The sequence below is a fragment of the Acomys russatus genome, chromosome 24 (assembly GCF_903995435.1).
Source record: "Acomys russatus chromosome 24, mAcoRus1.1, whole genome shotgun sequence".
Classification (NCBI taxonomy): Eukaryota; Metazoa; Chordata; class Mammalia; order Rodentia; family Muridae; genus Acomys; species Acomys russatus.
The window spans coordinates 56,978,018-56,990,503 of NC_067160.1; the positions used below are offsets into that span (position 1 = coordinate 56,978,018).

Consider the following 12,486-nt stretch of genomic DNA (forward strand, 5'->3'; position numbering starts at 1 on the left):
TGCAAGAATGAACTGCAGTCAAGTAAAAGAAAATGTCTTCTGACAAAGAGAAGCCCAGAGGGAGGCAGTTTCACACTGAATTTCACTAAATAGGGATTATTTCTAAGATAAGGGTGGGGGGTGTGCACTAGGTCTATAACCAGCACAGATACCACCAGCAGTTACAGCAGCAAATACTACAGAAAACAGGGATCCCTGGTGCAGAGATCCAAAATTCTAAACAAAATACCAGCAAGTTGATTAAATAGCACTCAGATCTATCACCAGGACCAAGTGGCTTTTGTCCTACGGATGCAACTGACGCCGCAGGAAACAAGGAACAGAGTTAATAGGTGGCTTACAGGTAAAATGTTCATTCAACAGTAAACTGATTTCTAGATGGGCACTATGGAAGACAATATGCAAGTTTCTCAGCCTCGGGAACAGACACAACCAAGTGATGCAGAAAGTGTACTCCTGAGTGCACATCTCTCCCCCACCTCATCCCCCCTCCCCAAAAAGCGGTCTGAGAGACCTCTGCACATGTAAGTCCACCACAGCCCTGGTCAGAGGAGCTATGACACTGAGGTAAACCTGATGTCTACTAACAAAGGAGCAAAAGGCCAAGTGGTACATAGACAATGTGTAGCTGCTATTGATAAGACTGTGGTCCTGTGTTATAGCAACACAATAAAACAGACATGCTCACTGTGTGTAGATGCCAAGTGTTAAATGGTGGCTCCCAGCCTGAGCACAGGTGTGAGGAGGATGAGAGAAGTCGGCTAATGATTACCACAGTGTGACTGGGTAGGAAAAATAACTTTCCATGTTCTAAAGTACAGCATGGTAACTGGGCTGACACAATTAATTGAATATTTCAAAATAACTAAGAAAAGCTTTTAATTTTCTGGCCACAAAGATATAATGAGTACACATTATATACTGAACTGTCACTCTGGGCCCCATAAACATACACAATTATGATGCATCTAAACATTAAAAATTCTAAGTACTCACATGATCATAATTTTTAAAAAAATTTTTACATTTTGTTTACATTGGGGGAGGCATGTGCACACAACACAACACATTTGAGAATCAGAGAACAATTTGTGTTCTCTTCTTCCACCATGTGAGTTCCAAGAGTCAAACCAGGCTTTTCTGGCTTGGTGGCAAGCACCTTTGCCTACTAAGTCATCTCATAAAGCTAAAGCAGATTGTGGACATGACTTAAACAATGAGGGACAGATAATTAGTCACTGGGATTAGAAAGGGGAAGGATCTGGGCCTCACTGAGCCTCCATCTTCTGCAGCAGACCTTAATAAATATTAAAACCAAGACTACACAAAACTAGAGAATAAGCTACACAGCAGTGTGGTACTCTAACAGAGGCAAATGTCAGAATAAACACTAGGAGAGGTCAGTGGCCACAAGGCTGGAAAGCGAGTTTCTATGGTAGCCTCGAGGTACCACTGCAATTTTACCCTTCCACTAAAACCTCATGATACTCAGATAACATTGAGAGGATGAAAAAATCTATTTAAAGCTGTCCTTCCGAACCTGAACCAGCATGTGGCAGATGTCCACGTGGCCAGCCTCTGCAGCAGCATGCAATGGGGAACGCTTATTCTGGTGCTCCATTTTGAAGTTGGGATCAATTCCATCAACTGTAAACAAACACAGTTTTACTAAATTTAATATAAGATGCAACCACAATGTATTTGCACAAAGATACTTACGATGGCTGACATGGATGCCTTCAAGATATAAAGACAGCTCTAGAGCCATGATGAAGCCACTGTACCACTATGCCTGCAGGCAGAAATCAGGCCCCACTTGTTCCAAGATCACAACCAAAAGAACCTATACCAGCACCACACGAAACCCGATAGACAGGGTTATCAGAGTCCTTCACCATGCTCTTTCTAATTCTTGAGTTCTGTTTTCAGAGATTCCTGTCTCAGCCTCTTGGAAGCTCATGAAAACCATGAAAAGGGCTCAAAGAACAGACATGTCCCAGAAGCAAAAGTTTGACCCTGAGACTTGCACATATTTCTTTTAATTTCATGGGGGGGGGGGGGGGGGGGGGGGAGCGCCACAGGATCTCACTATGTAGCCCAAGCTGGCCTTGAACTTGAACTCCCCGCCTTAGCCTCCCAAATGTTGGACATCCAAGGTACCATGCAGAAAGTAATAAAGCAACTTAATACTACATCAAGTCTATGAAGAGTAAAATTCTTTTGTAAATTAAATGAGTTTTTGCATCTTTCCTCTCAGAAAAACATTAGCCTCTCTCATGATTTGCGGACAGTCAAAGGCTCTTTACTCATGCTTTTCAACCTAAAGAAGATGAACTTCATAGAAATCAAGCCTAGAGTTACGAGCCCAGAAGTCAAGTCACAACTAGACCAGTTCTAACAAGCACATTCTCAGGCACAAAAGAGCTAAACCAAGCTCAAGAGATACAAAAGCAGACACTGAGCCTAGTTCCCCCGAGTCTGTGCACACTGCTGCTTGCTCCTGTCAACATAGAAGAACGGGTTTCTTCACTGTAGCACGTCACCAGAGGACCCAACCATGCTGCCTTTCCTGCATGCACACTCTTTCTTCATCTAATACTCACTTAACTAATTCCTTTTTAAAACCCAAAAACGCACAAAGAACATTTCTAGCGCCATGCAGCAGGCTAAAGACCAGGAAACACTTTCTTTTACTCAAAGAATTATAAACATCAGACAGTGAGGTGGGGCTCCTGAGGACAGGGGCAATTAGCACGGCTTTTGGTACAGCGACTTACCCAGCATGAGAAGCACCTTCTGCAGCTCACCCTGCCTAGCAGAGAAGTACAGCTGCTTCGGGTGGAAGCGAAGTTTCTTGGGTCTGTAAGAAGCAGAAGGCAGAAATCACCACCAGCTTCTTGTTGTCAAGACAACAGGGCTAGAGGCACAGCTAAATGCTGAGGGCATTTGCCAGTATGTTTAAAGCCCTGAGGCACTGGCCCCCAAATGAACAAAAAAAAAAAAAAAAACGACCAAAAACCCCAACCGTCTTCATATGTCGTCCAAGTGCTACACACTAAAACACCACTGGTAACATGACATAGATAGAGCCTAGCTAGGGCACAAGCTGCTGCATTGTGGAGGGTCAGGGAACCCCAAGGAGTCATCATGCACATTCAAGATGGCATAGGAAGTGACAGGCAAAATGCCCAGGGTGACCTCTGCAGCTCCTCAAGTGATGACAATTGTCACGGGTGATACTAACTACCCTTTAACAACAAGGAAGGGCCTGAGCCAACCAACATATTTGCTATGACATTTACATCAACCCATAAACAGGGGTTAGAGGTGGATCATCAGGAAAAGTCTGGGGCCTGGTCAATAGACAGGGACTCTGGGTGTCAGATGGGCAAGGATAGAGACAGGGAGGGGCCATCTGGAATGAGAAAGACCAACAGAGGACCTTGTCTGTTAGGTTAGAATGAGTAAATTCTTTCCTTCCAGGGCAGAGTAAGTTTAGAGCTCACTTTGATAAGCCTCTCTAAGGAGTATAAGGCTGTCCCTCCAAGGAAGGAGGACACAGGTAGACCTGTGAGCTGAGAAAGGCTGCAGTGTGGAGACTAGCAAATAGCCCACACTAGGCAGAGATGAGGCATCATGGTAGGATGTAAGAGCTCCTGAAATGGAAGGTCTGCTCTAGGAGCAGACAGGCAGCTTGTGCAATAGAGGTCGTAAGACTATCCTAGCTCAGGACAACAATCTCACTTCTTGCTCTTGGCATGAATGGAGAATAATCTGCAACAACTGAGTCCCCACCATGGAAAGACACATGAGGCTGGCACCTCAAATGGCCATCCTTTTGAAGAACAGTATTATTCAAAAAGCTGGAAAGTTCTAAGAACCCCTGGAGAAGAACATGATCTTAAGTTGTCTCGGAAAAAACAACAAACAAACAAAACAAAACAAACAAAACACCAGGCTAGCTCTTACTTTTCAGAGTCCAGAGCGATCAGAGCACTTTCCAAGGTTTCCTTTCCTGGGCCTTGTGAAAGGCCAGAAGTCGGCCTCACGAACCCAGCTGGCCCTGCTGGATCGAAGCACTCTGGTGCCTGGGGGACTGTGCTCTGCGATTTTTCATCCTCTGGGGCTCCAGCAATGCTTCACAAGAAGGAAATTATTGAAAAGCTGAGCTTCATTATTTGGAGAACCTCCCTTTCTCATGGAAACCAATGAATACATAAAACAAGACCTGCTCCCACCTGACAACGCAGACTGCAACTGAATAGAGTCAATGGCCAGGCCAGTCACACCTGCAAGCCCTGAGGGAGCTGCCCTTGACTCAGAACCCCATCCGCTGGCAAGCGAGACCCTCAGGAGTCAGCATAACACTTCTAGAATTTCCACTCACATGCTCAGACCTGACTTAAATAACAAGCTTCAGGTTCTATCTAGCCAATCTACTGCGTTCCACAGTTTAAGCATGCCTACTAGAACCATGACTTGAGAATACAGAACAAATTACTATGAAAATATTAAGACTTTCCCAATCCGTTGTTTAGCTGTATACATATACAATCTGAGTCTTTTAAATGACTTCAGATGAAGTTTTAACTTATTTTTTTCTATCGCTGTCATGTTTATAAACTACCTTCCTCTTTTCATTGAGGAACTTGAAGGCTCTGTCACTGTTTGGAAAGGATCTCTTCACCACTCCTGTCCTATCAGGGCATGGCTGGCAGGAAAAGCTGTGGTGATCTGTCATCCCTCAACTCTCAAGATCTTCAGCTACTTCCATTGGATTCTTCTTAGAAGAGCAAATATGTATAAATGTGGAAATCCATCCCTTTATCTTGTCCTTAACAAGGGCCTTCAACCCTGTGCCACACAGTGTGCCAAGTCCTACAGCAGCTGGTAGGGCTTCCGTGTGTGGGGACGGCATTAATGAATGACAAAACCATAAAGAGCTGTACCAGTCAAGGCAGCGTAAAAACTGATTCAACAGAGATAATTTTATGAGGCTAAAATAAAAGAAATCCACATAGAGATGGTATTAAATGAACATCAGCACTTCTTAAGAGACCAGAAACCATAATGCCAAAGTTCACTGCAACTTCTGGTAAAGGCAGCAGAAACTGGTAACTACAGAGGACATGTCCTCAGGGAAACTATATGCAAAGCTTGGCCACAGCTACTTTGTTTAGTACCTGCCAGTGGTTGTATCAGCCCTGCCCTCGGCAGCCAAACTCTTCTCCTGTCCAGGAGCCAGGGTCACTGTGGAAGTCGTGTCTGCTTTTGCTATGGTCACCTCTTTGGCCTTGGAAGTCTCTTCCCCACAATGGGGACAGTAACTCGCATTGTTGACTCTAGAGGCACAGTCCTTATGGAAACGGTGAGAGATGCTGCTCTCAGGCTGGCATTCCATGAAGTTACCCTGAAAAAACAAAGGTGAAAAAAAATTTTTTAACTGAGAATAACATTCAGAAAACTACATAAAACTCTACAGAACTATTCAGGCTCAGGCAAATATAAGTCCAGTTATGGAAAACACTGATTTTACAAAGAGCTCACCAAGTGAAGAGAGGCCACCAAAGGCTACCACTGCCATCACTACCCACCTTCAGCACCCCCAGTGACGCAGCTAGCTGAAGCCTCACATTGTGGCCACTCTAAACAAGCCAGAGAGCTGTACAAGACATAGTCTAGAAGGCCCACATGGTACAATGGGTGCATAGAATCAGAGTGCCAAAGCGACCATTTCAATAGACACCAATTAGATCACCAATTAGAACAGCTGTTCTCACAGAGAGTGAGAGACAATAGAATTCAGGAGTTCTCTATTTCTCAGCAGAAGCATAAAAAGGGAAGCAAAGAAAAAAACCAGGTCAGGATTCAAAAGTGAGCTCTCAGAGCAGAAGTCCCTGGCCTAAGAGGTCACAGAGGGCAGCAGGACATCCAAGGGTACAGGTAGGTGAGGCGCTCACAGAAGCACTGTAAGAAGGAGCCTGTCCCATGGTCTGCTGGATAGAGTCAAAGACAAGACCAGTGACAACTGACAGAGCATAGAGAATTAGCAGAGGGAGAAGGCACGCCCTCCTCTGACTCAAGACAGAAACCTAAGAACAAAGCAAGGGGACCTGAGGGCACCAGGTCATGTGTCTACAGTAAGCTCAAGAACTATGGTGAAGGGCTACGGAATAGGCCCTATGTGGGCTATAATGCTGGAATGAGTCTCTGCAGAGGACTCAAGGCCCGGCAGGCGGGCTGGGCTCTTACCGCAGTGCAGAAGTAGCCGCAGCCAGGACAGCACTGGTGCTTCACCATACGACCCCGATGGTCTTCACACAACACCAAGAGAGGTGCTTTGTTGGATGGGCGCATCAGCTCATACTTGACCACGCTGTTTGTACACCGGCCCAACTGCAAGCACACAAGACCAGGCGTCAGTGACAGAGCTGTGAGGGAGCAGCTTTCCTACCCACCGGGCAATGGAAAGCACCAGACATATGGTCTCAGTAGATATGAGGTGACTGAAGGAGCCATGAGCTTTCAGAGGCAAGCCTAGATTCATGAATCGAAGCTTAGGAAGTACCTGTCACACAACTACCTGTCACACAACTACTAGCCCTAACCACCTGAAAAAGAAAGTCACTCTCTGTTGCATAGCCCAGGGATGATGACAGTTGGTAACCACATTCAGAGGCGGTGACCAGAGAATCAAGGCCTCGGCTTAGGCACACATCCAGGAGCACAGGAGGATGAGAAGAGAGCCAGACAATGGCTTCGTCCTAGGTAAGAAGGCCAAGGCGAGTGGCGAGGGGGTTACAGTACAGTGAGTCCCAAGTGATCCAGCCGAGTCCCCTAAGCACAGAACCAAAGCTGAGATGATAGAAACAGAGCACAGACTTCTGGATACACCTGAAGGATACAAGCACAGAAAGTACTAAGAAAGCCAAGACTTGGGACTCAAGACTCCATGAGATGCTCCTACACACCAGACCAGACAAGAGTATGGGTTCACTATATGAAGCTTCTCAGACAGCCAATATGACAAAAAACAACCCAAAAGGAGGAAAAAAATGAGTGTTAATTCATAAAAGGCTACTATAGATGTCCCCCCACTAACAGTAAACATTCATGTATCCTAATATTTAAACAAATATGACACAGCCTCCACCTCTTCTCTGCTCTGTTGGCGCACTATCATTATTCAGCAGGGCTGTACATATACACCAGTAGCCACAGCAGCCACAGAAAGGACCTAGGCCTGAATTCTGCAAAGTTTCTAAACAACAAGCAATCTGAAATACAAATCAAAAAGCTCCCAAATGCACCTGTTCCTAAGACTCTATCTGAAAATTGCCTAAGTATGCCAAGGAGCACCCCAAAGAGCCCCACTGCAGAAACAAGAAGCAAGACCTGACACACAACAAGTGCTCTGCTGATGCCTATCCACACTATGTTAGAATCAGAGCAGGATCCTCAGAAAGCCGCCTTTACAAGCAGGTCTACAGTATCAAACTCAGAATGGGGAAAGCCAGGCCATGTATCTTGAAACAGCCACTGTGAGATCCCACCCCACCACCAATGATTCTCCAGAACTCTTGGTCAGGTCTGTGGACATGAGTTCCTTACAGATAGTGATTGGAGAAGGAGGGGTGAGGTTATTTAAAAAAGATAATGTGAAATAGTACAGACACAGGTATATACAAAAAGATGCTAAGAACAATTCACTAATTTTGGAATATGAGATTTCATCCATGCACTTAGTATTTGAACTGTTTTATAAAGAGCTTGAATTATTTGTGTGGTCATAGAATGATAAAGGTGATTTTATACAGCTTCTGCAATGGGAATGGAAACACAGTTTCCAGTGGACGCTGATGAAATGGCACCGTGCAAAGAGTACTTGACAGGATTCGCGATACAACTTTCTTAGGGCTAAGAAACAGAAGAGAACGGACATGGAGAGGACATGGAGTGTACAACTGCGTCAGTAATGAGGCAGCCTCAGTTTTACAGGGAAAAGGGCAGAAAGAGCCAAAACACGGAATGGAGTAACCTGCTTCCTCACAAGGTAGAACGTAACCAGGTACTGACAACTGCAAGCAGAGATGACTCAAAACCATCTTCCTGGAGGAAGGATAAAGTGCTAGATCAGAAGAAACTAAAAGTTGTAGCGCATTCCATAAGGACAATCAGGTCTGCAACAAGAATAGGCAAGGGCAGAGCCCATCTCCTCCTCTTGCATGCCTGTTGCTACAAAAGTCCTATTAGCTTCAGCGTGCTTCTTATTTTATTAATGAAAGCTTTAAGAATGGACACTGAAGGGCTAGTGAGATGGCTCAGCAGTTAAGAAAACTGGCTGCTCTTCCTGAGGTCCTGAGTTCAATTCCCAGCAACCACATGGTGGCTCACAACCATCCAAAGAGATCTGATGCCCTCTTCCGGCATGTAGGTGTACATGTAGACAGAACAGCCTATATTTAAAAATACATAAATAGCAATGGATACCGGCTTCCCTGTCTTGCAAGATGGTGGGTGAAAAAACTGACAAGCCTGACAGAAAGGAGAAGAAGCCTGTAGCTAAGAAGGCTGGTGCTGCCGCCACCCTGGTGCCCTGGTGCCCTGGTGCCGGTGCAGCCAAAAAGGGTGACGTCAAGGTTAAGAAGCCCAAGAAAGGGAAGCCCACTGCAACCGGAACCCTGTCCTGGTTAGAGGATCGGCAGGTACTCCCAGTATAGTCCAGAAAGACCTTGTACAAAAGTCCAAGGCTGAAAAGAAAAAGAAAAAGGGGAAGAGAAGGAAGGCCCTTACTACTGTCACAAAAGCAGTTTGTGGTGACAAGAATAGTGGTATCTAGGTGGGAAAGCTTCAAAAAATGCCTTGGTATTATCCTACTGAGGACATGCCTCAGAAGCTGCTAAGCCATGGCAAAAGCCCTTCAGCCAGCACATGAGACAGCTGCATGCCAGCATCACTCCTGGGACCGTCCAGATCACCCTCACTGGACACCACAGCGGCAAGAGTGGTTTTCCTGAAGTAGCTGTGAAACGGCTTGTTACTTGTGACTGGACCTCTTGCCCTCAACAGTTCCTCTGTGGCGAACACACCAGAAGTTTGCCTCACCACATCTACAAAAGTTGTTATCAGCGAGGTTAAAGTCCCCAAACACCTACTGATGCGTACTTCAAGAAGCAGCAGCAGAGCCGGGTGTGGTGGCGCACGCCTTTAATCCCAGCACTCAGGAGGCAGAGGCAGGCGGATCGCTGTGAGTTCGAGGAGACCAGCCTGGTCTACAAAGTGAGTCCAGGATGGCCAAGGCTACACAGAGAAACCCTGTCTCGAAAAAAAAAAAAAAAGAAGCAGCAGCAGCTGCTCAAGCCCATGCACCAGGAGGTCCTTGACAAAGAGGAGAAACAGATTACAGAGCACTGCAAGGCTGATCAGAAAACTGTGGACTCAAAGATTTCCTGAGCTACAGGGCAACCAGTGATCTTAGTTCTCCCTGACAAATGGGATGTATTCTCACAAATTGGTATTCTAAGCTGCTAAGAACCTAATTAAACAGCTTCATAGCTTAAAAAATAAAAAAAGATACTGAAGTACATAAGCCCATATCTACATTTTTAAATTCTTAACATTCTTACCTAAGCAGCCCACTTTAACTTTTCCACAAGACTATTTATATGTGAAATTACAATGTTTTATTCATTAAAAGCTAGAGTGTATCATTCATATAACATAGATCACCCATGACCTTAAGACAACCCACATACTCAACAAGAATAGTAATAATTCCCCCAAAAGCTTGAGGGGGGTTGGAAAGAGGAAGAAAAGAGGGAGGAAAGGAGGGAAGCAGGAAGGAGGGAAAGACAAAACAAGACAGGAGGGCTGGGTATCACAGCCTGTAGAGTGCAGGCAACAACCTTGTGGGGTTGGTTTTCTCCTTCCAACTTCTACATGGATTCCAGGCAGTGAACTCGAGTCCTTAAGCTTGAGCATCAAGTGCCTTTACCCACTGAGCCCTCACACAGGCCTTCAATTTATCTTAATATAGCAATAAACTTATCAGTCAATGTAAAAAGCGTATTTTAATGCCGAAAATTTTCAAAACAGAATTTTAACGAATGGCATTGTTCTCTATTGCTACAAAACTCTATAGTGTGTTATTTAATTAAAGGTGGTAGAGGCTTATATCTACTTCCACAGTCAAGATCTGAAATTGTGGATAATATTTCCTGGTACTACATCAAATTATAGGTGTGTTCCACCATAAACAGTTTTTTCCCCCACCATAAACAGTATGACACGTGCAGTTTCTTTTTACTTGTACTTTTTTTTTTAAAGCTTAAGGACAATTTTTATTAGGGGGGGGGGGAAAGACAGGGTAAGAAAGCTGTAAAATCTCACAATCTGTCCAAAGGGAAACAAATCTATGCCATTTAATCTGAGGTGGGGGTCAGACACATGGCAGATGAGCAGCTACATGAAAGGAATAAAGGTTTTAGAGTAAAGAAGTATCAGAAAAAGAGTTATTTTACTTCTAGCCAGCATCTGAAAGAGACAGAAAAAGAAGATAAAGTTATGTCTTTCTGGTTCTAGCCACAGAAAGGCAGACCCATGCAAACCGCACGGTGGTTCTTAAGAGACTTGCCCATGTGGTATTTTCTTAAAGCTCTAATGTAATGCAGAATCTTGAACTGTTGGGAAAACAAAGATGCTTGTGCCCACACATCACCAGAGAAAGCTAGAATATTAGGTAGCCAGGATTGTCCTTTCAAAGGGAAAGACATATAACCTGCTTTTCCAGAAGGGTGGGAATTAGATGTGATTAAATTACCTGGTAATCTGCATTATCTGTTAGGCCAGGCCATGTCAAGCTCCTATAAGGAGGACTAGAGGTTGGCTAGTAATCTAAATGATCTTTACAGTAAGTATACAGTAAGGGGCTCCCCAAGCTCTCACAGTTAGGACTAGAAATACCTAATAGTCTAAATGACCCTTCCAGCTCCCACAACCAGGACCAGGAGTGGCTAACAACCCAAATGATCGCTATACGTTCTGCAAGCCTGAGACCTGGCTAGATCCTACCTTAGGCCCTTAAGCTAGCACAGGTAGCCCACGTCTAGAGTCCATCTTTTTGGACAAAGTAACATATACACTGAGTTAAATTTTAATGTTATTATGTTTCCTTGTGCAAAAGGGATTGCGTTTTTCACACAGGAAACTTTTCACAAACTATTATACTGTGTTTAAACATGCTCACAATACACTGCTGGCATCAGACTCTCTAGAAGTTTGATCCAAATTTGATCAAGTCAAACTGAACTGAGTTTTCATTCTCACCTCTTCGCAGTTCACTTCTCTGCCTGTCCTAACTCCATTATCAAACATTGAGCAGAGTTACATTAGTATAAAGTTGTGTGCTTGTATTCTGCATGGCTCCTTCACCTTTGCAGAACTCTACAACATCAGCAACATAATAGACAGACCTCGGACCAGTGGCATACAATTCACAAAACCTTTGATGTGTTTTGACATGAGTCAAGGGTAAGACCATCTGAGCTTTATAACAATACAAAGAATTACACTGACCAAACAGTTCATAACAATATTATAAACAGAGAACAAGTTAACTTCAGAATCTGAGGGAAAACAATTTAGTGTCTCAGGGTGTCAGACACAGGTAAAGAATCTCACATCTGTGCTGACTTGCCTCTAAGAGGCAGGCAACTAGGCAAAGAAGCAGATGAGATTATTTCATCCAATGAATGCACAATCCATGGAAGAACTACAGCACCACTTTGAAACCTCCAACGCATGATCAAGACAGACATCAGGTACCAGCTGTTAACAACAGTGAAAAGCATGAATCTCGTGTTCAGACTAGACATAGCCTTCCCATAGTCTTGCAAAAATTTTGGGCTGATCTGGCTTTTGCAATTCTGTCAAGAAATTTAGAGATCTGCTGAACTGCAACCTCAATGAAGGAACTAGACAAAAGGAACTTCCAACCCCAAACAGCCTGGGAAGCAGCTGTTTCTACAACTTCACAGTTCAACCAGAGGTTGCCTGAAATGATGTGGTTATGGGATCCAGATTTAATTTTATAACACAACAATTCATAACAAATATCATATAAAGAAAAACATGAGTTTCTAAGAATGCTGTAGAAATTGGGGAGGAGAAAATGAGAAGCAAATTGTACCCAAAGCCAAAGCACACGCCCTGTTCTAGGAGAAGAAGCTGGAGCTGAGTCTTCACAATGTGAAACACATTTCAGGAACACCACACCACTCCAGCAGATGAGCGAGCTCTCATTTGTACCAAAGGACTCTAACCACTGATGGCAGAGGAAACCAACAGAAATACAAAATTGAACTTGAAATGAAGTAATGAACACAGTAATCAATCAAGAGTTAAAACCTATAACAAAAGCCTGATAAAGGGCAGAAGTTGCCATGGAAACCCCATTGCTCTTGCCTTGCATCATGCCCTCCTCACCAA

General features: G+C 44.2%; 1 protein-coding gene across 8 annotated transcripts in view; it reads right to left on the bottom strand.

Moving 5' to 3' along the window:
- Window positions 1-12,486, bottom strand: part of Ehmt1 (euchromatic histone lysine methyltransferase 1) — a 137,898-nt gene that overhangs the window by 44,488 nt on the left and 80,924 nt on the right. For 6 of the 8 annotated variants that reach the window (XM_051166800.1, XM_051166802.1, XM_051166801.1 and 3 more), the window contains exons 11-15: window positions 6,253-6,396; window positions 5,184-5,410; window positions 3,970-4,137; window positions 2,778-2,860; window positions 1,541-1,647 (exon numbers count right to left, since the gene is read on the bottom strand). In XM_051166800.1, the coding sequence (XP_051022757.1) occupies window positions 1,541-1,647; window positions 2,778-2,860; window positions 3,970-4,137; window positions 5,184-5,410; window positions 6,253-6,396 (729 nt within the window). The remainder of the gene's footprint in view (window positions 1-1,540; window positions 1,648-2,777; window positions 2,861-3,969; window positions 4,138-5,183; window positions 5,411-6,252; window positions 6,397-12,486) is intronic. The other 2 variants (XM_051166804.1, XM_051166803.1) reach the window with 1 other exon arrangement.